Source organism: Megalops cyprinoides, chromosome 4 (genome assembly GCF_013368585.1).
Source record: "Megalops cyprinoides isolate fMegCyp1 chromosome 4, fMegCyp1.pri, whole genome shotgun sequence".
Classification (NCBI taxonomy): domain Eukaryota; kingdom Metazoa; phylum Chordata; class Actinopteri; order Elopiformes; family Megalopidae; genus Megalops; species Megalops cyprinoides.
In genome coordinates this window covers 1,627,781-1,655,740 of record NC_050586.1, presented here as the reverse complement: position 1 = coordinate 1,655,740, position 27,960 = coordinate 1,627,781, and the positions used below count along the sequence as shown (strand labels likewise).

General features: G+C 44.7%; 1 protein-coding gene across 1 annotated transcript in view; it reads left to right on the top strand.

Annotated features, from left to right (window-relative positions):
* LOC118776334 (astrotactin-2-like) overlaps positions 1–27,960 on the top strand; it is a 293,949-nt gene that overhangs the window by 26,456 nt on the left and 239,533 nt on the right. Inside the window, exon 2 of the mRNA XM_036526605.1 lies at positions 21,572–21,759. Within this exon, the coding sequence (XP_036382498.1) occupies positions 21,572–21,759 (188 nt within the window). The remainder of the gene's footprint in view (positions 1–21,571; positions 21,760–27,960) is intronic.

The window sequence follows — 27,960 nt, the reverse complement described above, 5'->3', positions numbered from 1 at the left end:
GGGGCAGATGGGTCTGAGATCACCTCTCACGCCTCTGGTGTCGTCACGGCATCGCTCTCCCTCCTGGTGTACTTTACCAGAAACCTCATTAGGCATTCTCTTGAGTTGTGTTTGCTGCACACATCCATTTATTACAAAGGGAAATCAGCTGGGTGCGGCCGGTCCCAGGGGAACCGGGGGAGTTTGAGTGAACACTGATGTCTACAGGAAATGAAGCCTTCCCCTAATCACGGCTGACAGAACCCATCTATCGAGGTCATGTGACATGCTGGGCCAGACGATGGGAGACCTGCTCAATATGCTGACCGACACTGCACGCGTCTTTGAGTCTGGGAGTGCGTAGCCAGCCCACGCACACACCTTCACAGCTTTATTGCATTTTAACACTGTGCCCAGCATTCTGATGTGGCCATACCTACCGTGGTAGCTGGCATTGAGTGTGCGCATGCGCATTGTGTTTGTGTGGGTGTTCAGGTTTGCTTTTGCGTTCATCAGTGTAGAGGTGTGCATTAGCCTTCTACTGTCTCTTTGATTTGGCCCAAGAATATAAAATTATAAATAAAATTGGCTTGACGTAATAATTTTTGATGTTGTGTTCTGAAATGTAAAAAAAACTGAAAAACTTTTACTGTGACGTGAAGAGAAAACACAATCATTTTGGTTTGTGGGCTGATATTTAGGTCAATCAGTCTAAACACAACACACAAGGATGTCCGTGACTGAGTAATGAATTTAGAGAAAGTAACTGTTATCATTGTTGCTAAATATTATGGTATTTAAAAATTGAAAAATGTAACTTGTTCTATACACAAAACCCTGAGCTGGCATTAGGAAAATATGTTGTGGGAGGTATTTTTTCCTCAGTGGTATTGAAGTATTAAACTGGAATGTGACAGTGCAGTCCAGCCCGGTCCAGAGCACATGGAGTACAGGAGGCTGTGCTGGCGAGTATTCAGCCCTGCTGCTGTGGGCCAGACCGCACACAGGGCCGGACTCGGGCTCCCTGTAGTACCTGCCTGCCACGCAGATCTCCAGTGAGATGTGTACAGTGAATTAATCGGGTAAGAGTCGGAGCTCCAGCCTAAAGTATGAGCTCTAATCACCACATTGCAAAATATTTTAGTCCAAACAAAAGACTTAAGCTTCTCCTCTTTCAAACGTTAATGTGTGGAGTATGAGTGGTCAGTGGAAGGTCATAACCACTGCAAATGCAACATGTATAATACCTTTGTCTCTTCTCTGAAGGCGTTTTTCCTTATAATGACAATATGCTTATTTGTTTGCTTTTCTTATTTTCAAGGCAGGCTTGTTCTTGGTGCGAGTGGGTCTGTGCTAAAATTCAGCATAATGGAGAATTTGGCATCGTTATTGTAATGTTTGTATTATGATCCATATTGTCTCACATGGGCTGAAGAACACTGTGGGGGTGCATTAGTGTTAGAGTGAAGCTATGATTGCAGAGCATGTCTGCTTTCATACAGAATAGCCTGTGTGTTCCATCCCTGTCCTGCCCCTCCATCCTGTTCATCTCCAGCCTCCTAACGGGAAGGTTCATAGGCTTATTCATCTGTTTTTTTAATTCTATAAAATTGAAATTATTAAAGAGTATTGTTTTTCTTTTGCATGGTAGAGTTTTGCATTAAACGATTTATCTGTGTTTGGAAACTGATACTAATCCTCTTAACGTGCAAACCCACTCTGTGAATTTTGCCAAATTAATTTCATTCATTTTTTATGTCTCTCTGCATGCAGAAGGACACTAGCATAGATTAAGGATTAATCCTTTGCATTTATTTGGGGGAGGGGATTTGAGAATGGAGTGGGAGTAAGGCTTGTCTGAACCTCCATATTTAGCGTTTCATTTCACTGTGTTATCAGCATAAACATTATGCGTGAATGTCTAGCTGAAATGTCTGATGTCATTTTTGTGTGTTTCATGTAGGCTTGAGACTTTCACAATGGCTGTAGACTGCACCCTAAAAGAAAAGAGCGAGGGTCATGTGCACCATATTTGTGGTTGTCATGGAAATTGTTAGAATATATGGAAAAGTGTTCTCTTCTGAAAGCAGGTAGGGATGTGGGGAGGGGGAGAGAAAGGGGGAAGGAGAGGGAGAGAGGGAGAGGAAAAAAAAGAGAGACAAGGACAGGAATTGATGTCAGCACATTTGCTACTGCTCTCTGTAACCATTCAGCCTGAACAGTCCTCACCTTAACCTGTCGGGTTTTATATGCTACTGTAAGCAATAACCTATCAGGGCTCACAAAGTTCATTTCAATAAGCGTTTTTCTCTTTTAATAAAAATGATAATGAGTCAAATGCATTTGAGAGGTGAAATATCGGGAGAGTTGGCAGGGGTGGTAATGTTCGTATGGGAGTGTGCATGTGCGTGTGTGTATGTGGTTATGCGTGCATATATATGTGTGTCTGTCTGTCTGTGAGCGCTTGCATATATGCGTGCTTCCAAAGGTGCAAGTGGGCTTAACTCATCACGAGCAGAGAATTAGAGAGATTGCCAGGCAGTGCCTGTGACCTCATGGTGGTTTAGATAACGCTCAGCAAAGTAATCTTCAGACAGGTTGCAGGCATCCTGCTGTGATCCACGTTACATCTCACTGTACTAACATTTTGGAATGCACGCTTCCTGTGACGTTGTACACTGCTTTGGAGTTCAGAAAACATTCTTCAGGACTTTAAGCTGGCTGTATCTACTGAAAACAGCACTGAGCTTTTTACTCCACACACAGAAAAGCAACCGTCTCAATGCCTTATGTATCTGTCAATGAAATACTTAGCTCTCTTCCCTATTCCCTTAAGATGAGTGTTGCGGCTGGTACAGATTGTCAAGATGCAAAAACTGGTAAAGAAGGAAGAGTTGGAACTTCCTGTTCAAATAGTGTCCAATGGAAAATGAGTTCTTGAGATGGGCAGTGCAATCATTATCCAGTGGAAAGTGAGCTCTGGAGATGGGCGGTGCAGTCAGTATCCAATGGGAAGTGAGCTCTGGAGATGGGCAGTGCAGTCTTTATCCAATGGGCTCTGGAGTTATTGGCAGATTTGCTGTGTATAGGAGCAGGTGCCTGGTGAAGGAGTGTCCCTGTGGAGGGCAGAGTGATGCTGGTAAGATGTGGCGAGGATACACCGAGGTTCTCCGGCTGCAGTGGAGGGCTCACCCTGCTCCACCCTGTCATTAGTCACATTTATTAAGCGTTGCCTTGCTTTGCTTCAAGAACAAATTGATTAGTTATTAACGAGCTACCCTGGCAACTGTTTCTGACACACACAGGCTGTTTTATGCCTAACTGCCCCTTTTTTATTTCAGTACAGCTGGACTGTTTTTATGATGAAATTAATGGTATGTAGTCAATGTGTGCATACCAAACAAAGTAGTCTATTGCTGTATGATGCCCTCAGAAAATGTAGTTTTCCACATAGTAGTGCATGTGTTAGCATTTTAATATAATTTACATTCTGGCAAAGTTGTTATTGGTCAAAATATGAGTAAGTTATGTGAGTTATATTCTGTACTCAGATGTTGTGACACTTGTAAGACTTCAATTTTAAGATTCTTGACCCTACTGAATCGTAATTTTTGATATATTTACTTCATGCGATCGTCTGTAAAAGGGTTACAGGATTGATCAGTGGTAAATGGATTGGCAATCCTGTTGTACTGATCCAGATTCATGCTGCAGATCATTAAGGAAAACTCATTTCTCCACAGGACTGAAACAGAGTTGGGAACAAATCTGATTCAAAATAAATTGCTTACTGACTTTTCATGACTAAAGTTTACAATTATATACTGTATATAATACATAATAATATATCAAGGACCTGTGCATATATGTAAACAAGCACGCACGCACGCCGCGTAATCACCGGTGTGGCGTGTTGTGATCCTGCTGGAGGAGCGCTCTCATTCAGCGGGAAAATGACTCCTGGCCCTCTGTTCCTTCTCTCCCGACTGCCATTATAAGCAGCCTAAATTACACCTTGCAGAATTTCCACTTATTTTCAAACCAAATAATCTACCAACATAATGTTCAAATAGCAGCATATTTCTGTGTCTTTATCCATGGGGATATGGCCATTAAATAACACAACTCTTCACAGAGAGACGCTAAAACCGCCTATGTGCTGTTATTGATGTCTCTCTAAATACTATGTATATGGCATCCATTTGAAAATGTTTTTCCAGTGCCTGTGTTTGCAAACTGATATGGTAGAAGTGCTTTTATGTATGCCAGACATATTTGCAGTTTCACAGATAATTCTGGTATGAATTAAAAAAAAACTGCAAACTGCATTTGTTAATATGGTTAGATGTCTGAGTACAACACACAAAACACTAGCTTTCCTTTACTCTCTCTACCACATTTTAAATCAGAAGACATTCTGAAGGTCTTCATTTTAAGTGCTAATTACCACAGACTATGAGCAGCTGTTAGATATATCACATATGTTCATCAACATTCATGTCAATATCTTTCTCTCTCTGTGTGTGTGTGTGTGTGTGTGTGTGTGTGTGTGTGTGTGCCGAGTGAGCAAGCGATTGGGAAGAAGGAGGAAATCTCAGACACACACCTTGCCATATTGAGTCTCCGGTAGATTAAACATTCTCTATCAATTTCATCAGGTCCTGTGCCATTAATTTCAATCTCTTAGACAAATGACACTGCCAGCCCGTCACAGTGCACTTCTCAATCTCTCATAAATGGTCTGTTCCAGTGTGCTATGAAGAATGTTTATTTAATTACACATCTATTTGTGCTACATAAAGATTAAAGTAGCCAGTGGGAACAGATGCCTTACTGAATGACCAATTGATGTGTTAGGCACTGGCTTCATCCTGCAAGTCACCTTAATGTGACCAAAAGGTCTTCACCTGCTGGTATATGAGAGAAGACAACTCACATAATTAACTGTATTTAACAGTACATAACTTTATTATTAGTCTTCGTATTATGTTTTATTGTTGAACTGTATTTAACAGTACGTAACTTTATTATTAGTCTTAGTGTTGTTTGTTTTATTGTTGAATTTATGTTGATATAGAAGGAGGTAACGCAGGCTTGTTTTTACCCTTAATCTGATGCTGAGAGAAGTTATAAAATTTGGAAGAGCCTGTTGACCTCTGAGGGCTGTTTGCACATCTCTTATCTGAGAGCATCCAGCCTGCTCTTACAGAGGGCTTTAGTATGCCCTGCCACACATTACAGCAGGTGCTCGCAAGGCAGTGGGGAATGGATTAGCCCTGGCGTTGAATGACAACCACCGCTAGCAGCACTGCTGCTGAAAAACGCATGAGCTCAACCAGGGTCGGGAGAGGTCTGTGCGTGTGTGTGCGTGTGTGTGCGTGTGTGTGCGTGTGTGTGCGTGTGTGTGCGTGTGTGTGCGCGTGTGTGCGCGTGTGTGCGCGTGTGTGCGCGTGTGTGCGCGTGTTTGTGCGTGTGCGTGCGTGCGTGTGTGTGTGTGTGTGTGCGCGTGCGTGCGCACGCATGTGCGTGTGCTTCTCTTTCCTTGCAATGCATACTAAGCGTTAGAATTCATTCACTCATATTAGTGTGTATTGGATGCACTGAATTTATACAAACAAAAGTGTTATTTTTATTTATGCATGTGGGCATTTCTCAAATTACTGTGGAAACATTTTATTGAAATGGCTTTTTATCTTAAAATAATGTTATAAAGCTGCTGATGTAACAAACAGGAGTCTTTTTCTGAAGGCTCTGTCCACAGATCCTGGATGGCTGGAGCTGGGGGAGTGGTCTCTCGGCAGGCGGAATACCTATGAAGAATGCATCATGAAATCGCACCAAATTGCATTTTTTGATTGGAGCGGTCTGTTCCTTTGTCCACCCTTGAAACGATTACATTTAAATTGATAATTGCATTGAATGCACTTGGTTAAAAATGCACCACCTCGATTAAAAAATAATAAATGTGGTCTCAGTGTTCTGTCCCTGCCTTTTTTGCCCTGAAAGAGCCGTTACTGCGGATGTCTGCCATGCTGCCCTGGCTACTGCAGGTCTCTTAGGAAGCCCTGCTGCCCTGGCTACTGCAGGTCTCTTAGGAAGCCCTGCTGCCCTGTCTACTGCAGGTCTCTTAGGAAGCCCTGCTGCCCTGTCTTGATACAAAATCTTTTGTTCTGCAATTTCCTTTTGATTCCTGCAGAGGGCGCATGTGCAAGATGTGTACGTGTTAAGCACAGTTTACAGGCCGCACTAATTGCTCTCTGATCACTGCTAAAACACATGCAGGGCAGATATGACCTGGGTTCATCTGTCTGTGGTGAGCATTTTAATGGATGAGCGTGGACTGCTGTTGTGTTGTGGCCAGGCTCCGCAGGCCTGTGTGTGTGACCCTATGTCTTTGTCATTGTGGCTTTGCTCAGTCATGCTTTCCTGTACTGCTGTTTGGGCATGCTTGGTCATGAGCCTGCTTAAGTGACATCATCAACCATGAACAAAGATTGCAGAGAGTCGCCGTCACATGCGGGAAATTACAGACATCCATGTGTTCTGTGCTCATGTGGATACAGGCATCTTTCTCTCAGAGCAGGGGCAGTAACATTTGCCTGGGGGGTGCTGTGCTGTCGAGCTGAAGGACCCAGGCTTGGAACAAGGTTGTGGATTTAAATTCCAGCTGTTGTACCGTTGAGCAATGTACTTAACATTCGGGTTTGATAAATATACAGCCGAATAATTGGATTATGTGTGGTCTATTTGCATCACACTAGGTTTGCAAATATGTGGTAACTCAGACATGCACACACACAAACACACCTATGCGCGCACACAAGCGCGCGCACACACACACACACACACACACACACACACACACACACACACACACACACACACACACACACACACACACACACTGAAACATCCAGCTGGATCCAGCCTCTTTACAGCTGTGCCCTGAGTCAATGTTCTGAAAAACTCTGTTTTAGCTTCTGATCACTCCATTTGCGAAGCTATCATTTTGGCCTCAATTTTCATCGCAGGTAATGCGTGTAATGAAAATATAAGTAATTGATTCTAATGTGTGTTCATCGTAATGTCTTTCTAATCAGGTCAGGTGATATTTTGCACATCCTTTGACACCCCCCCCCACTCCAACACACACACACATGAGGGAGGACACACAGGAGACATTGAATGGATCAGTGAAAGTAAAGAGAGAAAGAGAATGAGGGAGAGAGGGAGAGAGAAAGACGGCGAGTGTCTGGCTCACAACCCCCAAGACAAAGCATCATCTCCAGCCAGGCTGCTGGAACGTTCCCCTTGCTTTTATAACTCCTGAGGTGTGAGGCCGTCTCCGAGTGCGTGAAGTCAGAATGCCACTCAAACGCAGCGTGCATTGCTGGTGTGTACTCGCCAATGAGGTTCTGTTACTGTCCTGACAATCGCAGTGAGCACATCCATGCAAGTAACCAAAGCCCTGGAACTGTGGAACAAGTGATTTGACAATAACTCGCCAACCGTTCTATGCATGGTATTGCCTGCCAGACTTTGCCAGCTGCTCAGTGTCCGCTCATTCACACCTGCCTCTACATCGCCACCTACTGGAGCTTCCCCACTCATGCGCAAACAAATTTGAAACTTTCGACATCAACTGGGGGTCTGTAACATCCCCCACTTTCTGATTGGCAGTTCTCTGTAAGAATCTCTTAACTGTCCGAAGAGCTGCTTTTAGCTAAGGGAGATGCCGCACACCCTCAGGTGGAACTCATTCAACATTTGACCTTAACTTTGACTCACAATTAAGTGCAAGTCTACAGTTCTGCAAGCTCAGCTATTACCAGAGTGAGAGCCTGTATTGCAAAATGCAAAGGAAGAAGTCCAGGCTCCTGAAGAGCAGGAGTGATCCTCACACTACATACAAAAGATAACATTAAACATTCATATGTCTGGCATCCCGCTATTACAAAGCATTAGTTAACCCTTTTGTACGTTACTTATGTTATGCTATGTAGCACGCGTGTTAAGTTACATGGTTTATGTTTTCATTAGTGTTATTAAGCTTCTCATAGTTTTCACTGCCGCATCTGCTGTACTTTGTATCGTTAAATCACTGTTTCCCCAAAGATAACATTAGCTAGAATTTTTCTAATCTAGTGTTCTAATCACACTGTTTGACCGTACATGCGAAAGGGTTAATAAATATCAGATGCTTGTCATCTGTATGAAAATTTCTTCTTAAATGAATTAACGGACATCTAACCTGAGCTAAAAAGAAGTCAGTGCATAATTTTACAGTTGAGACACCACCTCCTTTCAGAGTAATTATATCACTTAGTTTGTGTTTAACGAGCCATTAAGTCTGGTGGACGATCGGGTAGCTGCAGATTGACACTGTAATGCAGTATGTATTTGTAATTCAGCGTCACAGCACCTGTATGATTTGACCTTGTGTCCTGAGCTGTGATGCACAGTGCAGCCATGCAGTCCTGCGGATGAGGGTGGAATTTACCATGCGCTGCTGCACGCGGGCGTGTGTCCTGCATCCCGGCTGCTTCCGACCCACAATGCCTTTCATTCAGTGCCGGCTGCTCTCTGTGAGGCTGCATCGGGGAGCGTTTGACAGGGTCTGATTGTGTGGGCCACGCAGGCTGGATTAATAATCCTTAATGTGTGTAAAAAACGCCTTCCCGACACGACTTGGCTTGGCATTGGGTGTCAGGGAGGGGAGATGCATAATCACTTTGAGTATGGGTTTATTAATGGGATTTGAGTGTCTTACAAAATCTATGTACTTTGGAGATAAGAGAATTGTTTATCCTGTTAATGTCTCACTTTCCAGACATTATTCCTCCTCTGGCTCCATGCCCCTTTAATCCTGACTACGGCTCGACAAACCATTTATTGAATTGCACATTAATTAAAATGGCATTGTTTTTTTTTTTTCCTCCTCCTGTAACGGTGGTAATTTCCTTGTAGTGTAGTGTTTTCTGTAAAGCAGCTTATGTTATGGCTCGACCGCTCATTAAATTTGTAATGCATGCATTTTTGTTTTGTCACCATGTAAGGTCAGCAAATTGATAATGCGATGCAAAACAGGAGTCACCTTGTGCTGGAAGAGTCGCGGGCGAGGGGTTTATCCTCTAAAGGCATGGCCATGATGGCACCATGCAGCAGCACGGCCTTCTGGGAGCTCCACTGTGCCCAATCCCCCGCCACACCGGCCCCAACAGTGAGCCAAGACCCCTTGCCACAGCGGCCATCGAACCAAATGGCAGCGTCCGCAAATCACGGCGGCTAATGAATTTAATTTGTTCTGTCATTTATGTTTAATAAGGACGTGTAATTAGCACCTTTTAAATAATGCAGCCATCCACGGGGTCGGCTCAAAGGGAGATTTATGTCACAAGGAAAGCTCCCATTCTTTGTTTGCTGTTTCTCTGTGCACAAGAATGTTTTTGTTTTTTTTTTTTGTCCTTGTGTTTCCGTGAAGCTTTTGACTGTGCAGTGAAAGGCTGGGGTGTAGTGATGAGTGTGAGTGTGTTTGTCTCAGATTTCCCCCTCAGTCTAGTAGTCTGTGCTTACATTTACACAGCCTCGGTCTGCATTTTGGAGTGCTTTAAATGCCACTATGCCCACATATCAATTTGAGTCGAGTACTATGGAGAGTGTGTGTTTGCGTTTGTTACCTGTACATATGCATTGTGGTCTGGTAATGGTGTTTCAGTATTTTTTACTGAGTCCTTGTTTGTTTTTATTTTCTTAATACATGTGGAACCGCACTGATCTATTAGAAGGATAAAATATGGACACTGCATTTCAGTCGGCTTATCCTGTTTCAGGAGGCACAGTCAAGTGTCCAGGCCAGAAGCCTCTGGTTTTAGGATTCTAGAACTAAGAGCTCAAGATTCCAGCCAGCAGAAATGGCTGCTTCAGCCTTGTTTACCTTCCTGGACATGGAACAGCTGAGGATGCAGGAGGTACAAAACTTAAAAAATGCTCATTGATTCTCCTTCTGTCTCCATCTTTCCCAGAAGCTGAAATGAATATGATGAACATCCTAAGCTCCATGGCTGTTATTGCTTTGGGTTGTAATGTACCCAGCGTATCTGGTAATAGAAGCTTTGCCTGGGGTACTTAGCGGAAGAGAAGGAGACTTCTGTGGCTTATCTGTGAATCTATCCAGCTAAGGTTGCTTTTGTACTGCAAATATGCTTTTTCATCACGGGTTTTATTTGAACACAGAACAAAGATGATTTCTCTCTCCTTCATCAGGGGAATGCTCCTTGAATCAGAGTAAGAACAGAGGATAAAAACACACAAAATGTTAACTTCACAGAAGCTATTATTCTTTCATATGCTGCAGCTGAGAATAAAAACCCAGGCATCACCTTAAAAGTGATTACCACTATAAAATATTTCAGCAGACAGTGTTGTTCAGCCAACTGGCAGCTGTCCACTAGTGCTGTCCATCATGGCTGTGTAGTAAAGCAACTGCATTACACGCAGTGTTTCAGCACAGCAGGTAAACAGGCTATTCACATGCATGTTACACTTTCACACCCACCATCAATAAATATCTCCAAATACGTGGAAAGTGAAATATGATGTGCTACTCTAGTTAAACACACACACACACACAGGTACTGAAACTTATAATCTGGACATATGGTATGATGTAGCACTCCCTCTCTGCCTGTTGAGACAGATGGTGGAGATTGCCTGTAAGGTCCTTGTGAAGGTGTTATGTAGCTCGTATGCACAGTGTCACTGTTATTGAAGAGCATTTACAGATTAATGTGGTCTGTGAGGCTTGCATTCTGTTTTCTGATGGAAAAGATCATGGTGCATAGCTGAATTTAGCCAATGAGCTGAGCGTACTCAGAGAGGAATAGAACAGGTTGGAGCAGGTTGGAGCAGGGTGAAACAGGTTGAAACATGGAGCAGGTTGGAATGCAGTTTTGTTTAATGGCTGGAGTGGTGCCTGCAGCGGTGGGTCTCCAGTGCCCAGGCCTGATGCGTGGTTTACGCCGCAGCGGCTGCAGGCCCGGGGGCAGTGGTGTTACCGTGAGCAGACCGAGGCACAGGCAGTGATGGAGCGCGTCGGTGGGGGGGCTGGGAGCACCGGGCAGAGAGTGCTGAACCGCTGTACCTGCCACCAGAGAACCGCTGCAGGAAAGAGCCTTTCACTCACCGCCCAGCTCAGGTACACCTCACACAGTGGATCTGTCACGGCAGTAACCAGGTGCCGTTTCCTGAAGTACGGCTAAATTTCTGCCGCAGAACACGACGGTGAAACAGGCAGCGGAGATGAAATGGCGAGATTTTCATTTCCCAAAACCAAAGGGAAACGAGTGCCTGTGTAATTGTGCTGAGTGATTACAGGCCCCACATTGCTGGCCAGGGACCTGCTGAGCAGCCAGCTTTGGAATAAGAGCTGTCCATTTAAAAACTACAAAAGGAGAAAATTAAGGAAATACTGAGCAGCTGAAACAAGCTGAGTGTGTTTGTGGAATTATAACTGACTCGCGCTGTCCTGGATATCGGCAGCCTTCTGTTCTCTCTGTACTTTCCTATAGCAGTGGCTTTCACATAGGCAACCGTTGTGGAATTACGGTTTTATGTGAAGTGTGGCTCTCTCAAAGGTACGCGCGCTGTGCCAGCTACCCCTTGGATGAAAACACATGGTGTCATGTGGGGAGCTGCTGTCCATAAAAGCAGAGCTTACACCTGTGCACCTGTAGACCCGTGGGAATGGGTGACAGCAGATGCATTTACTGCTCTGACAGACAGGAACAGACGCATCATGTGGATGCATTCCATTTCTCACTTTATTTATTTATGTCTTATTTTGACCAGTCGTGAGATGTGTGTTCATAGTGATGGCAGAATGAGGCTATGGGCGAAACGACTGCATTGTGTCCTGTCAGTCACCAACTCATATGAACCAATGAAAACGCATTGCTCTCCATAGCGAAATAAATGACCATTATCACTGTTTCAACACAGTAAATCACTGATGGCACATTAACACATGACGGCTCTGTCCATTTGGGGTCGGTGAAGCCTTGCAGATGGTGATGTGATAAAAATTAATGCTGAAACCTGCCATTTCTGTTCCTGACAGGCTGCATTCGGAGGGAGGCGGGGCTTGCTGGAGTGGACTGCATTATCTGCCGTTAATTCCTCTCTGTGAGGATATGATCGCTTTACACACACAGGGCTTTTCTGATTGCTTAATGGCCGGCTCCCTGCAGCGAATCAGGGCTGGGAAATAAGGGAGAGCCTCCGTCCCGCAGATACGAGCTCATTACCGACTCCGAGACGGCACAGCGAGAGCATTAGAAGGCAACATTAGCGCGGCGACGTTATCCATCAGGATTCGCTTCACACCATCTCCTGAACGCTTTTTAATTGCATGCATTTTTAATGGACTTTGTGTCGCTGAATGCCAACTACTTCATCCTTGTGTTTAATAAGGCATCAGTGCGGTGCTAGTCTCAAACCCGCAGCGACTCGGGGAGGAGAGTCACCTATGCAGAAATGAAGATAGAAATGAAATCTGAATCAAATACATCATTTCTTTTTTCAGTAATCATATATTTTAATTGGAGTTTGTAATAAGACAGATTATTCAGTACTGTCTTTTGTGTGTGTGTGTGTGTACACACATCTTTTATCCTCTGATCATATACCGGTGATATAAACCATGATGCGCATTCCTTGTTTTTTTCCTTCCTCTTTTTTGTGTTGTTGGGTTAAGTGTTTCCTTGCTGTACTGTATGTAAACACCTCTTTCCTGCTCTGAGCTACCTGAGGCGACCGCTCTCGCCCATCCCTCTCCTGCCAGCTCGTTAATGGCGTCAGCTCCAAGGCGTTTTGGTGTCTCTGTGTTTGGCATCAGTCAGTTTCGTTTCCCCTTGAAACTGAAGGAAACTTAAATATAAAGCTGTGGGTTATGAATTATTAATGCATGGACTGTCCGCTGTGCTTAGGGATGCTGTGAGGGGTGGTGGGGTGTCCGAAGCGGGGCGGGGGGGCAGGGGGCCTCATACCCTTGTGGTGTCAGTTCTGATCAGGAGAAGTGAGGGAGACGATCACTTGTTACTGAAGCACTTAACTGTCACTGTGCTGTCGGCTCTCAGCCCACAATCCTAACTGCACCAATCACCTCAAACCTGAGGAGAGAGAGAAGCGGCAAAGATGACAGCAACACTGCACTGTGTGTGTGTGTGTGAGAGAGAGAGAGAGAGAGAGGGGAAAAGGCTGTGTGTGTGATTGTGAGAGAGAGAGCGAGAGAGAGAGAGAGGGGGAAAAAGGGTGTGTGTGTGTGTTTGTGTGTGTGTGTGTGTGTGTGTGTGTGTGTGTGAGAGAGAGAGAGAAAAAGGCTGTGTGTGTGTGTGTGTGTGCGTGTGTGTGTGAGAGAAAAAGGGAAGGAAAAAGGCTGTGTGTGTGTGTGTGAGAAAAAGGGAAGGAAAGAGGCTGTGTGTGTGCGTTTGCGTGTGTGTGTGAGAGAGAAAGAGTGTGTGTTTGTGTGTGTGTGTGAGAGAGAGTGAGTGAGTGAGTGAGCTGTGTGGGGGTGTACATATGTGCAGAGGAGGGTGATACTATCCAAAGATGCAAAGGAAATGATTCCAAAAATAAAGATATGGACAGCCAGGTTTCTAAATGTTGTGGATATTAATGCACCCGTTCCATCTCTGTGAGAAAATCCTTGCCTTGTTAGCAAGTTACAGAATTAGCAGTCTGGAGTAAACCATCTGGAGCTGAGAGAAAATGAATCCCCTGGAGTCCAGGAAGAGAGATTACCTTGAACATGTAAAGCAGCTCCGCCCATATCAGACACACTGTGGAGCAGCTTCTAGGATTCTAACACGATGCACATATTAAAATCAGATTATCCTCTTTGCATTATGGTGTTATGATTATGTACTTAACCTTGGTCTTGATGATTCTTATAGATGCTTTTTGTTTTGTTATGCAAATATCATTGATGGACGTTTACTCAAACCAGAAGCCGTTTAGCATTAGAAAGGAAAGGTCTTTTTTCATCAGCCTTCTAAAAAAAAAAAAAAAATCTCCAGAGATTTTGGGTTCGCTGGGGTTCCAAGCCTCTTAGACACAAATCCTACTTAGGCAGTTATTGCTCAGGATTTCATTGCTAAGGAGAGGGAGTAATTATCTTATTGCTGAAATGTCATTAGTCCTTCCTCATTAATATCTATCAACGTCTGGTCTTCAGTTGTGTGACCTTCTGCGATATAATGTGTTTGGAAGTGCCAGGAAGTTTTCGTTTTAATGACAGATATTGTAGCTGTCCATAAAAAGTTAGGAGGTACTGTAAAAAGTGCATTTTTCTGATTAATTTCAGGCTTGCCATTTTATTTATTTATTTATTTTATCATCCGAGTTTGCCAACAAGTTCACCCACACAGTAAACCTGATTGATATCTGCTGTAAAAGTGAAACGACTGGGGACCACATTAAAGCAATGTTCCCTGAATCCATCTCCAGTACATAATAATAACAATAAAAAGGGATTTTTATCAATCATCAATCAATGCAGTAATTAAATGCCGCAGTCTTAAATCAGCTGTTAATGGCTCAGGTGTCGGGAGGCACTTTACTGTTGCCTTGTGTTTGATAAGCTCTGCCAAGGACTGACGCTACTTACTCAACACCTTACTCAGGCACTGTGGCAACACGAGTTGTGCTGACAGAACAAGGCTGCTGACTACATAATGCATCCAGGAGCAGAAAAATTTCCAACTACTACAAAATAAATTAACCAAAAAAGAGCCTGCGTCCATGCATTCCCCCGTCGCTAACTTTGAGGAATTGTTCAATTTGAAATTCACCAGAAACTGCAAGCGGGTTTATGCTGTACTTCAAATAATGTCACGGTTAATTAGTCACCAAGCATGCGCATATTTGGATAGCACAGAACAGTGAAATTCTCTGTAACTAGGGTCCACCAAGCGTAGCGTTTTCTAGAGGTGGCCATGTACTGACATGGTGTCTCAATGCTGTGGAGCTCATTGGCAGTTGCACACCCAGGATCTGAACCTCTGACCCTCTGCTTACAAGCCCAGTACCCTAGCTACTGTGCAGCCGTGAGACTGCAGTGTCATGGCATTGCAACAAGTGCCTCTACAGCACCGCTTTAGAGTCATTGCTGCACCATCCACTCTCAGAGGGAGGGTCTCCACTCATAACCTGCCTGAGGCCAATATTTCCATCCCTCTCCATGCCCTTTCCATCCCCTCAATAGCTACAGAATGAAGCCATTCTGATGGAAGTGTTGAGATGAACCTTGTGTGGCATCAGTGTTATTTTTTCTATCATTATTTTCTAGGAGTCTCTTGACTGTCTTTCTCTGGGGTCAGCGAATCATTTTCCAATTTTTTTTTTCAGTTACCCTAGGTTTTCTGTTTTTTTTTCTTTAATCCCTCTGGAAAATGAACTGTTTACAAGACCTTGTGACAATCTTGATTGTAAAAATGAACTACAACAGATAAAACTTGATTGATTGATTGATTGATGTCGCGTCCCTGAATACCCTGGGAGGTGATGTGAATGTCTTGTGAGATTAGAGGCGCCAGCAGAGCGCAGCCCCTGCCTCTCAGCACTCAGAGCCACAGGCCCCCAGCTTCAGGCCAGCATCGTATCTCTCCTCTCTGAGCCGTCTTGTGCCGGCCCGGTGCACTGACCTTCTGGCACTGCTGTAATGGTAGCTGAGCACTTTTGAAATGTTGTTTTGCAAACTTTTGATTGTGCTGAGTGTGCGGTCAAGGTCAGGCTTGCCTCTCTTGGTTAAGTGCTTGAGTGCCCCCCACCCCCGCCACCCCCCCAGCCTGGTCATACTCCACAGCTTCTCCATGCTCTCCTGGGTCCTGCTGAGTGACTGCTCCACGACCATCCAGACTTCCCTGCTCAGACAACAGGCTGTCTGTATATATACACTTTAATGCATTTTCCCCTTTGGGCAGCCCTGTTTTGGTAATGCCAATTGTATATGTTAAGCTCATATCTCTGACAACCACTATGCTCTTACAGGAGTGCTGGAATTTAGCAAATGTGTACTCACGCCAACTGTGACTATTTTTCTGGGAGGATTTGAACCAAAGTTAAATATACTCCCCTAGCTTTGAAATGCCATCCTGGGCAGTATTTTCATATTGGATATGGCATTGCTGTCTCTTAGTGGAAAATACGGATCCTGTACCACACAGTGGTGATGGAAATGCATCCAGAGGTTTGCCTCTGCAGAGGAAGCTACACATCATTTTCCTTATTGACAAGCACTGCCACTTTCAGTAATGATCACCCATCAGCCCCCACTTTTTAAAATTATGCATTTATTTAATAGTCTCTGTGGAAGCATTACCTCTGATAGCCTTAGAATGACTTAATGTGAAATGCACAGAGAGATTAGTTACATGAATCTGTTTTTTTGTGTAACAGAGAGTGGGATGGTTTTTAAATGAAAAGCCGTTTAGTAACTCAGAGCTACTTTTGATGTCACCAAATAAGAAGAAATTGCCTGCTAATGGATGTTCCTCACTTAAGCTGGAATGTGTTTGTTAAACAACAGGAAAACAAGCTATCCAAACATGATTATGTAATAAAGACAGAAGTTCTGTCTCCCTTACTCTCCGTGTGTGTGTGTGTGTGTGTGTGTGTGTGTGTGTGTGTGTGTGTGTGTGTGTGTGATGGAACTAATTATTCCTAAACAGGGGCAGCAGGCAAAACTTAATGAAATTTCACAGTTGGTTGATATAAGATGCATAACATGCATCAGATTTGTAATTATGTCTAAGGTCATGGTTTTGTTTCCTTTTGGCTACTTAAACTGCATTTGGTCATTTTATTTATGTCATAATTTATGATAAGTCCTATATGCTCGTAAGGTTGTTCTGTAACACAAAATCTGTGTTTGGTATCTGGTATGGTTATTTGTGTTACTATATAAATTATGCAATTGTGTTCCATGTTACTAACTGTGTAAAGATATGTATTTTATGTGCATGAAATACAGTAGTTACAATGTAGTTACATAGGTAATGCATGGCGCATTGCAGGTGTGTCCATTGCGTGCTGTTCCGTTTAACACCATGCACGTATAAACCCATGTGACCCGTGCGTTTCTCACACACGGGGGGTGGGGGGGTGGGGGGGAACTCGTCACCGATGTCGGCCTGGGCCATGCCGTGATGGAGCTCTCTGTCCCTCCATTTTCCAGGTCACCAGTTCAATTTCAAATCTGACCTACTGCAAATAAAAGCAACTTCCATGTGAAGGCTGCACTAAATTTCACAGACTATAAATTTAATCATGCCTTGCTCAACAATAGCCTGAAACATGACTGGCCATTTATAAGGGAGAAGAATGCCTGTGGAGTGGAGTGGGAATGTAGACCACATGTCAGGCTGTACAGCTGTGTTGCAGAGCATCGTTGAACTGCACATGCCGCAGGACAGGGCTATTATCTGCCACAATGGCCTGTACTTCTGCATGTGCTTCAATATTTTCATTACGTTACAATACATTGTACTTCCGCATTACAAATGTGTTTAATGTGTTTATTACATTGATTCATTGCATACATACAGTACACTCAGTGTATACGCTCTTAAAAACCCACATTTTAACAACAGTGTAACTACGAACACACTGTGCACTATTGCCAGGTGATAACCTAAATAACCAAACAGCTCTTGATTTTCAAAAGTCTGCTTCCCCCCACCCAATCTTAGGTAATTGGCCATTAAACAATAAGGATTTGGCATTTAACAATGACTCAGCTGCAAGTTTATGCTGCAATAGAACATGTCGTATTTAAAAACATAAATTAGCCATATCAAAAGCCTGAAACTAATGTAACTTGCTACCTAAGCTTTACATAACCATTTAACAGATAGGTAGCTCAAGTTTGACATACACTGGGGTCCAAAATTATTGGGACACTCACATTTTTTTCTGAAAACCCACAATATTTTTGCTGCATATTTCATCAGACATTGGGAAAGTCATATTTATGTCAATGTCAATTTCATTTAAAATTAAGTTAATGTCATGGAATTATCAATTTGTTTGGCAGAATTGTCATACATATTATTAATATGTTGGAAATAAGGGTAGTCATCAGGCAATCGTGTGCCAACCACATAAAGAGATGTTTTGAAAATGTTAATAGTTGCCAAAACATGTAACTGTTATCCCCACACCATAAATTAGGTTCGAGTGATAAAACTAATAGCTACATGGACACATCCACACTTATATAACAATACAATAATTTTGGACCCTAGTGTATTTAACCAGAGCAAACTGTAGCTGTAGCAGACCAGCTAGCTATTTGTGTGAGAAATTTTTATTAAACATTGTCTATCTTTTATCTCTTATTATGCTGTTTCCTCAAAAATGCTATGTTTAAATGAATAGCTGCTGCAGTTTGCTAGCTACTTATATACCGCAGTATCACAAGGCAAAGCAGACAGCAACACTAGCAAAGCACAGCAGAGGCTTTTGACCATCCAATAAGTTACATGTAAACAGTGGTGCAGCTACTAGTGGAAAATGGGAAGTAGTCGTAGTGGTAGTAGTGGTAGCATTAGCAGTAGCAGTAGTAATAGTAGTAGTAGGCATTGTTCAAACAATGAATGGGTGTGGTCAGAAGTGTCAGAAATGTTGGTAGACTGCTTAGCCTCAGACTGTTTTTCAAAAACTTGGCTCTGATCTGTAGACAGGAGCTAATTTACTGCTACTGATATTAACTGAATCCAGTATGCGATTGTGCTGGAGGTTGTGCATTTTGATAGTCCTGGCATGTTTGGTTTCTGTCTCTGCTCATTGTACCGAGACTTCAGTATGTGCCAAATATGCCTCTCCTGCTGTATGGGTGATAGGTGAGTTTGGAGGAAAGAAATGAAAAGCTCTTTGTCACATTGTCTTTGTGTCGTGTCTCTCTTGCCCTCACTTTGGCAAGGGGTGAATTTCAGACGTGTAGGAACGTAATCAACAGATCAGTTGTTCCATCTGAGCCTTTTCCTGGACCTGTTCCTCCTTAGCTCACAGATCCTATCCATTGCAGACTGGTGGTGCTGCCACCAAAACCTATTTCTCTACAGTCAAGAGCAGCCTGGATGAGTGATCCACTGTTTAACCCATCACCTGTTTAAAAATATGGGTGTTTTTCCCAACCACATGTTTAAGCAGCTGGGCATTCTTACCCACTAAACATTTAAATAGCCAGGTATTTTTGTGAAAGCCATTCAGGATGAGTGCAAGATACAGTCCCCTGGATTCTTAAACCTCCCATTCATTTCTGGGTTTCAACAGTGACTCTCAATGCAGAAATCCTCTCTACCTACTGATCCAGTTCTTCGGAGCAATACCAGGCTCCCTCTCACCTCTGTGCTGGTGGGCTGGATCCAGTAAAGCTCTCAGGACTGCACCAGCAGGCTTTCCTGAACACAGCTGTAGAAACTGAGACAGTCTCAGTGGATTCAGAAGCTCCGCCCTCAGTCTTTAATGTCTGTGCATTTAGATCATGTTGATTTATTTTTCTTTGTGGTTATAAAAGACCCTGCTAAATAAAATCAATATGGATGTTCAAAGCCAGGCCCAGCAGAAAGTGCGTTAGCCGTGAGCACGTCCAGGGGGCGTTAGTCGTGAGCACGTCCAGGGGGCGTTAGTCGTGAGCACGTCCAGGGGGCGTTAGTCGTGAGCACGTCCAGGGGGCGTTAGTCGTGAGCATGTCCAGGAGGCGTTAGTCGTGAGCACGTCCAGGGGGTGTGTTGGCTGCTCTCATTTCTTTGTTCACAGTTGCAGGGGCTATATTTCCATCCAGGGATGAAAGAAGAGTGGGTTTCTGAAAGCCAGTAGTGGAGTAGGCATTGGAAATATCCAGGCATCACTCCCTAATTCAATTCCCTCCTGTCTGTGCCAAGCCCCCTTATTTAACCGTGACAAACCAGGGTGTCAAGGGACAAGCACAACAAAATTTCTGCAGCTCCTGAGCCAGAGCTTTCTCCTTTCCTAAGCCATTCTCACAGGTGTACTTATGAATGTGACAGCTGATTTAATATATCTGTAAACAGGAAGTATCTGAACATTGTGTGCGCGTGTGTGCGTGCGCGTGTGTGCGTGCGCGTGTGTGCGTGCGCGTGTGTGTGTGCGCGTGTGTGTGTGCGCGTGTGCGTGCGTGTGCGTGCGTGTGCGTGCGTGTGCGCGCGTGTGTGTGCGCGTGTGCGTGTGCGTGTGTGTGTCCGTCCATGGAGACGGTAGAGCGGATATTGAATGACACAGTCAGTTCTGTCCTTTCCTAAACTGAAGTGATTCATTGTGGCTCGAGTAAAGAAATCAAACTGTAATTGCTGTCTGACATATAAAGCAAAGGGAGGAAAAAAAACAGAATGAGATACATTAATTCTTTTCTAAAATCAGACAAACTCGCATCAGGAGTAGAATGCAAGTTGGCTACATTACGGTGATGCCTCTTGCTTATCGAGGCACAGATTAAAAATGGCAAAGCGCATTTTCATCCCAGAAAGGTTTGAAAGCAACGTGTGACTGTGTAACAGCCTGAATGTTGTTCTGTCAATCTGAGCCTCTATTTCCACAGACTCCGGTCTAAATAACCAGACCAGCACATTGACGGAAGCAGCAGGAACCCAGTGATTAATTAAAGTTAATTGAAAGGCATCTTTTTTTTCTTCACCTGTGAAATGTGGACGGACTAATCTGCAGTAATCTACAGTAATTACACGTTTAATTGCATACAAATGTGTTAATGTATTTAAATATGTTTAACATGTTTAAAGACGTATTCTCCCTAATTGTAGATTTTATCACATTTGTAACAGAATGGCCTTTATTGGCTCTGAAACTCTGCTCTTTTCGGTCATTAATATTCACTGGCAGCTGTGTTGGATAAGGTGAAAGCCTCTCTGGAGTGCCTCGGGAGGCAGGGAGAGGATGGCAGAAAGTGTGACTGCAGCAGGAAGTGTGACTGCAGCAGGAAGTGTGACTGCAGCAGGAAGTACAACTGGGGCTTGGAACAGTGGCAGTGTGGCATCCTCTGGAATTTAGCATTACTGGCTGGATTGGACCTGAACAGTCATACACGCACCCATACACATACACACACACAGGCTTTCACACGGAGTTGTCACTTGAACACTTTAGCATAAAGATAGGTGTTGTAATGGAACTGCAGAGCAAACCATTAATGGTTTGCCCTTATGGAAAGAGATTTTCTGCTTTTTCTCCCCGTGTGGTTTGGTCTGTGAGGGTTTGAGGGCTGCTTTGTGCTCTCAGAGATGAGAGGATTAAATTTTTATGATAAAAATATTTCCCCGATAGGAATGTGAGTGTGGTGTTGATGAAGGGCGCGGGTTTCTGGGGCTGAATTACAGTAAACCCTCTCCCTCCTTCTCTTTCCATGCCCAAGCAGAAGAAACTGAAATCTATTCTTGTCTGTGGCTGGAGGGCAACGTCCCTCCCACAGTGAGGGAGCTGAAGGGGACGTGGGTGTGCTTTGCTGACACTGTCTCTCCTCCCCTCTCTCCCCCCTCTCTCCTCCTCTCCCCTCCCCATGCAGAGATGTCGGGGACGGGTGCGGAGATCTCACTGGTGCACTGGAAGCAGCAGTGGCTGGAGAACGGGACCCTGTACTTCCACGTGTCCCTCAGCAGCGCGGAGCAGCTGTCCCAGGCCACCCCGCCCCCTGCCAGTCAGCCCGCCCACGTCCTGCACGAGCACGTGCACCTGCTGCACATCTCCGTCATGGTGAGCTCCCCCCGCCCACAACACCACAGCTGCGTCCAATAGCCAGCGGAGGGAGGGGCATCCTGACTCTCATGATTGGCAGAACTGCTGAGTGACAGTTTTACTCTGTGTGGCAAAGCCACCATGATTGGTTCAGATCGAGTCACTCATATCTTAAGATGGCTGCACCCACTTCAGTCCTCTTGAAGCCTCTCTCTCTCTTTAGGGTCACTAAGCTGTAACACTGCTCCTGTGGTCCTGTCTCCTCATCTTTATCTGTGCTGTGTGTTCCTGCTCTGTCTCTCCTACACGTCTCACCCCTCTGTCTGTTTCTCCTCCTTTCAAAGAACAGAAGGCTAAATTCTGGAATAGTCCCCTGGATTTACGTTAGAGCAGGTGAAACACTCTTCTGTTTTGCTAGGTGTCACAATTTTGTTCCCACATAAAGCGTTCCTGTCTCTGATGCCTATATTAAGTTCATTTGTCATGTTTGGAGGAGAGTGGGCAGAGCACACCTGGGGCTGTTTCAGGCAGGTACAACCGGCACAGTCAGCCTCCCACACCCCCGCTCATCACCAACAGTGTTCGGGTTCAGTGTTTGCAGAAGAGTCGTCCTGCGATGTTGTGAATTGCAGAATGCTTGCAGATAGCACAGCACTGAGGAATCGCTACAGCAGTCTTCCTTATTGGGTATCGGAGGCAGGCCGATGCCGATTGTTCAGAGGGACCTGATAGTGGTATATATCACATTATATAATGTGCTGAATTTCCAGCGCGGGGATTGAAGTGCTCTCACTCCTGAGGTGGGGTTCCATTAGTCTGACAGTTCCTCCTCCAAGTTCATCATTAAAAGCCCCTTTTTATCACGAACTGAGAGAAATCAATTTCCCAGGCCTTAGAGCCGGCAGTCTGAAGAGGTCAGAGCAGTGCAAACCTCCTCAGACACACACACCTCCCTGTCTAGCTCCCCTGTACTTTAATGGAGAGGAGTGAGAGGGCATTCCTTTATTCTGCCAGGCGGAATGTCCCTGTTTCCCCTGCCGATAGCTGCAGAGATCTGATTTCTGCATCCACCTCAGTGTCTCACACATGTGCCTTTCTTTCCGGTGAGGTGGGAAATCTTAAGACCTGTAGAAGTGTGGCATGAATTAAGGTGCTTTCTCCTCCTCTTACTCTTTCACAGCAATTATGCAGTTTACAGGAAGCAAACTGGGTGGGTGGGTGTGTCAGCATGCATGTGTGTGTGTGCATGCATGTATGTGTGTGTGTGCGCGCGCATGTGTGGTTGTGTGTGTGTGTGCGTGTGTGAGTGCGCGCGTGCGTGTGTGAGTGTGTGTGAGTGTGAGTGATTGTATGAGTGTGCACAGTGGAGGCTTGTATCTCCTGTGGCAGTGTGCAGTATATCAGTGTGCAGAGGTGTAGCTGTCAGAAGGGCAGGCCTCATGCTCGTCCTGCCATTCTGACTGAGCATCATTAGCTGTAATTCTGTCAGTGTGTGATGGACCCAGCACTGGTGTCTCAATTTCCCAGCTCTGCTTTCTCTCTCCCTCCCATTCACAATAAGACAGCAGAGCAACTTCATCTCAAAGCCACTGTGCTCCTCACATGCAAGCATTGCAGTGGGTGCAGGGACACACACGCAGACACACAGACACACGCACACACATGCACACACACACACAGAGACACACACAGAGACACGCGCACACACACGCGCACACACACACAGACACACACACACACACCAATGTGGTCACATTAAACCCATCTATGCTAAAACCACAGAAGGAAGGGAGTCTGATGTGATCGACCCGGCAGGGATATCGACGGGTGAGTGTCTCGTGCGGTTATGTCAGCTTGCTCCGCCCGGTTTCACGTTAGTGCAGAGCGGAAGGCAAGCTGTCATGGCACTAATGTAAACTGCATATGTTCATTCATTTTTTAATGAATGCTCGCTTTATATCTCTTTTAATTTTGATATAATAATGACACTCATTCCTATATATTTTTATGTGTAGATTCTTGTATGTCATTTTAATTGTTCTAGACTTGCTTTATGGAAGAGCAAGTTTGATGCAGGCGAAATTCTCTGTAGAACCAACAATAAAGAAATCTCAGTATATTTGTGTCCCTGATCCTGTGAGTCTCTGGTGTAAGGCAGCTGCCAGACATGTGGAGAACTGCCAGTGTCACAATAGGAAAATGGGTAAGTGAAGTGCAAACACATTAGCAGGAAATTCTCAGTATGTCCCTCTTGACCTACAGTAGATAAAGCCACTAATCTGAAGACTCACTCATTTCATACTCCCACATCGGAGAGTCACAGCCTTTAACTCTTAACTGCTGCGGTAGTTCATGTGATTTCAAGCCCGGGCTTTGCAGAGTGCGAGGTGCACTTATGATGACAGACATAACAAGCTCTGCTGGACTGAATGGCCCTCTGTCATTAAGCTCTCCGGTGCTCTTCTGAGTGTTAAAAAAGAAATAAAAACAAAAGTATACCGTTTTTTTTTTTTTTTTTTTTTCCTGGGCCTAATATGGCGTCTGCTTCAGTGTCTCCTCTTTCTGTGTGTTTCTTGCTAATGAGGCTCTCCCTCAGATGCTGGTGTTTAGCAGCAGCAGGCAGGAGGGGAAAGGTGGGACAGAGTCTCTGTCCTGCTGTGCAGTAATTATTTGGAGTGTTGGGTCTGCCCCCCCCCCCCCCCCCCTCTCTCGGTTCACCCCTCCCCTGCTGCTGTGACCTCTTCCCTAATCTCAGACTGCAGGAATATGAGCAACTTCAGATAGAGGCAGCACAACACAACACACAGCTCTTTGGATGTTTAGCAATCTGGGCACCTTGCATGTGCACAGCTGTGCCCCACCTGGGAGTCGAGCTGGCAACCTACAAGCTTTGAGTCAGATTCCTTGCCAACCACGCTGCCGTTTGGATTTGTTCTGCGTTTTCTCACAGTGGGGGATGCTTTAATACTGAGACTATTTGAGCAGGCGCAGACTGACCTGAGGTCAGTGCTCCGGCCACCTCTGCTGGTCAGGTGAAGCCACACCACAGGCTTTTTGTAGCTGACCTCAGGCCAGTATCTCCTCTGCTGGTGGGACAGGGCCTGAGCGCAGGGATTATTAGCATGCGTTTGGCACTGGCTGCGCCTGCATGAGTGTCTGCGGCAGTCCCGCTCCCTGCCTGGGTAATAGGCAGCCTGTTGGGCACTCTTGCCTGGAGCGCCTCAGGAGCTGCCATTGATACAGCGTTTATGAAATCCCTGCTGCTCTGATGCACTTTCAAACACACACACAGAGACGCAGCGGTCCCTCCCTCCATCTCCCTCTCGCTCTGCCTCTCTCTTGCTAAGCCTTTCCCTCCCTCATCTCCCTCTCTCTCCTTCTCTCTCTGTCTCTCTCTCTCTCTCTCCCCCTCTCTCTCTCTCTCTCACACACATACACACAGCCATCTAAAGTTCCCCAGGAGTCTGGTAAAAGTGGAGACTGACAATAAAGGAAAGAAAAAATACCTGCGCTCTGATGCGTTAAAGTGTGACGTCTCCCTTGTCATAAAATCACTTATTATGGGAGCTATAAATCAGTGCACAGGTATTTTCCCCTTTAAACTCAGCCAGCGTTGAAATGTGCTTTCAGCCTCAGCGTTACTGCTGCACGCAGAGTCAGCCACCAGGGGCCAACACTGTCCCAGCACAGCGGCTCCACACACACTTTACCCTGGAAGCAAACGCTGCTCCGGCAGGATGTTGACTTCAGAGGAAAGCAGCGGTCATTCTGCTACCAGTCTGCTGGTAGAGGCCTGCGGGGGTGCTGCCTGCAGCTGCCTGCATCATCCCTGTAGCGTTTTTGTGTGCTGCATTTGAATTTCAGAATTGTGATAATCATGGCTTCTGTTATCTCAAGTGCGGTTAATCAGGAAGTGGAAGTGGAATGAATGTTGGCCTGCCACGACTCTCTGGCAGAACACGGCAGGCTGTCCGACGCAGGAGAGAAAAATAAATCAAAAAAACAAACGCAGGCATATCTTCCACTCGTGCTGAAGGCAGTCATGCAAACATTACATTAAAAGGGAATCGATTGCAGCGAACTTTTCCCAGCGGATTCCCCCTCGGTGCAGAGCGGAGCATGGCGTTATTAGCGCCTATGGCAAACCACTTTACCGCCACACAGCCAGCCTCATGCAGATTAGAGGGGCCTTTCAGAATATGCTTTGCCACACGTGTGCAGCAAACCTGTTCAGCGATGGGGGGCAGAAGGTTTAAAGAAGTAACTCCTGGAGGAGAGTGGAGAGAGCAGGTGTGGCAGATTTCTGTCTGCTTACTGGTCTGAGCACAGGGAGAGATGTCTCAGAAAATATCAAGGAAAAAAAAATATGACTTTGTTAAAAAAAATAAATAAATAATGCAGTCAAGGAAACTGTTGCATGGTGAGAACAGAGAAATTACAAAGAGTCAGAGTTCACATAAAGGGCCTGTATACAGTACCAGTCAAAAGTTTGGACACAACTAATTAAGGTAATGGGAAACATGCTTAAATGCTTGAAATTTGTTTCTTAGGCATCAGCTTCACTGTTTATATTTATCTATGTATGCATTTATTTTCAAAAAAAAAATTGTAAAATTTTTTTGCCTGCTTTGAAGAATCTGAAATATAAGAGTTTCTAATTTGTTTTTGGTCACTGCATAATTCCATCTGTGTTATTTCATAGTTTTGGTGTCTTTACTATTACTATTACAATGTGGAAAATAGTGAAAATAAAGAATAAAAGTTGTGTCCAAACTTCTCACTGGTACTGCATGTATTTTAGCAGTGAAGCTCAATGCCAGCTGGCAGAGGGATTCCCGATGCTGTTCTAGAATATTCTCTGAAATCTTCATTGCATAGCTTTGCATACAGAATGCAGTCTACATTCTGCAATCTCAGCTGCTGGACTATATTTACTGAGATGCACCTGAAATGGGGGGGGGGTGTAGTACGTCCCCATTTCAACAAAAATTGTGCCATTTAGCAACATTAAAATCCTGATCTTGTTGAAAGGCTTGGCTTTACCCAGGGGCACAGACACACAGTCGCTCCCATTAGCCTTGCCCTGCTAGCGGCTAGCCTCCCTACTATCACAGGAATGTGCTATCACCAGCTCTGAGCTGGTGCCGGTGCAGTGTGAATACAGCTAGCCAATCACTGGCATTTGTACAGTGTCTACTTTAGTGCAAAATAATGGTCAGCTTCACCGGTCCTATAGAATGCACCATGTGCTGCTGGTTCGTTTGGTTAAAATTGCGCTTCACCGGTCCTATAGAATGCACCATGTGCTGCTGGTTCGTTTGGTTAAAATTGCGCTTCACCGGTCCTATAGAATGCACCATGTGCTGCTGGTTCGTTTGGTTAAAATTGCGTTTTGTACCAATGCAGCTTCATCGCACCTCCTGCTTGTTCCAGCCCAAACTGCAGGGCTTCTCCGCATTGCCAGCACTCTTATAGGAAAGTGTGGTCACTGTGAAACAGTAAATAATGCATACAGAACATAACATTACATTGGGTTAGGCCCCTCGTGCATTCATTGGAGAAGAAGAGGATGATTTTACCTCTTTTTTGGTCAAAACAATGTTCCAAAGATGAATTTCTTTTTCCCTGTGCTGTTAAGTCAATCAGTCTCTGTAATGTGGTGTCCTGCGGCTGCAATGTAGTGTTCATGTCAGAGGGAGAGAGGGTTCATGTTAGCATAAAATGGTGTCACTCATGTTCACAAGTATATAAAGAAAGCAAGGATGTGGAAAAAGAATCAGCTTCTAGGTTTAAAAGTGAAAATTTATGTTTTTTTTTTTTTTAATTATCTACGAGGTTAAAAGCGTACTATCCTTACACAAATGGGCACAGCACACATGAGATTTGGCTTGTTCTAGTGTGATGCGATTGGCAGCACATTGGTAAATTGGCATTGTTTGAGCAGTATCAGGGTCTGGTGTGAGATGTGATCAGGGGTCAGCAGAACGCCAGCTCACTCCCTGTCGCTTGATGTGAGGGTCTGCTTAGCTCTAACGGTGTGATATTTTACCTTTTTTTTTAATTGGAAGTGATGCCTGCACAATCTCCAGCCTGTCAAGTCTTCACAATGTGTTTGCAGAGAAATGTCACTCGAGACCTTGGGAATTAGCATTCAGTTACGTTGTTAAATTGATGTTGCAGTGTACGTATAATTGCTGTGCTGCCATGAAAAACCATAAG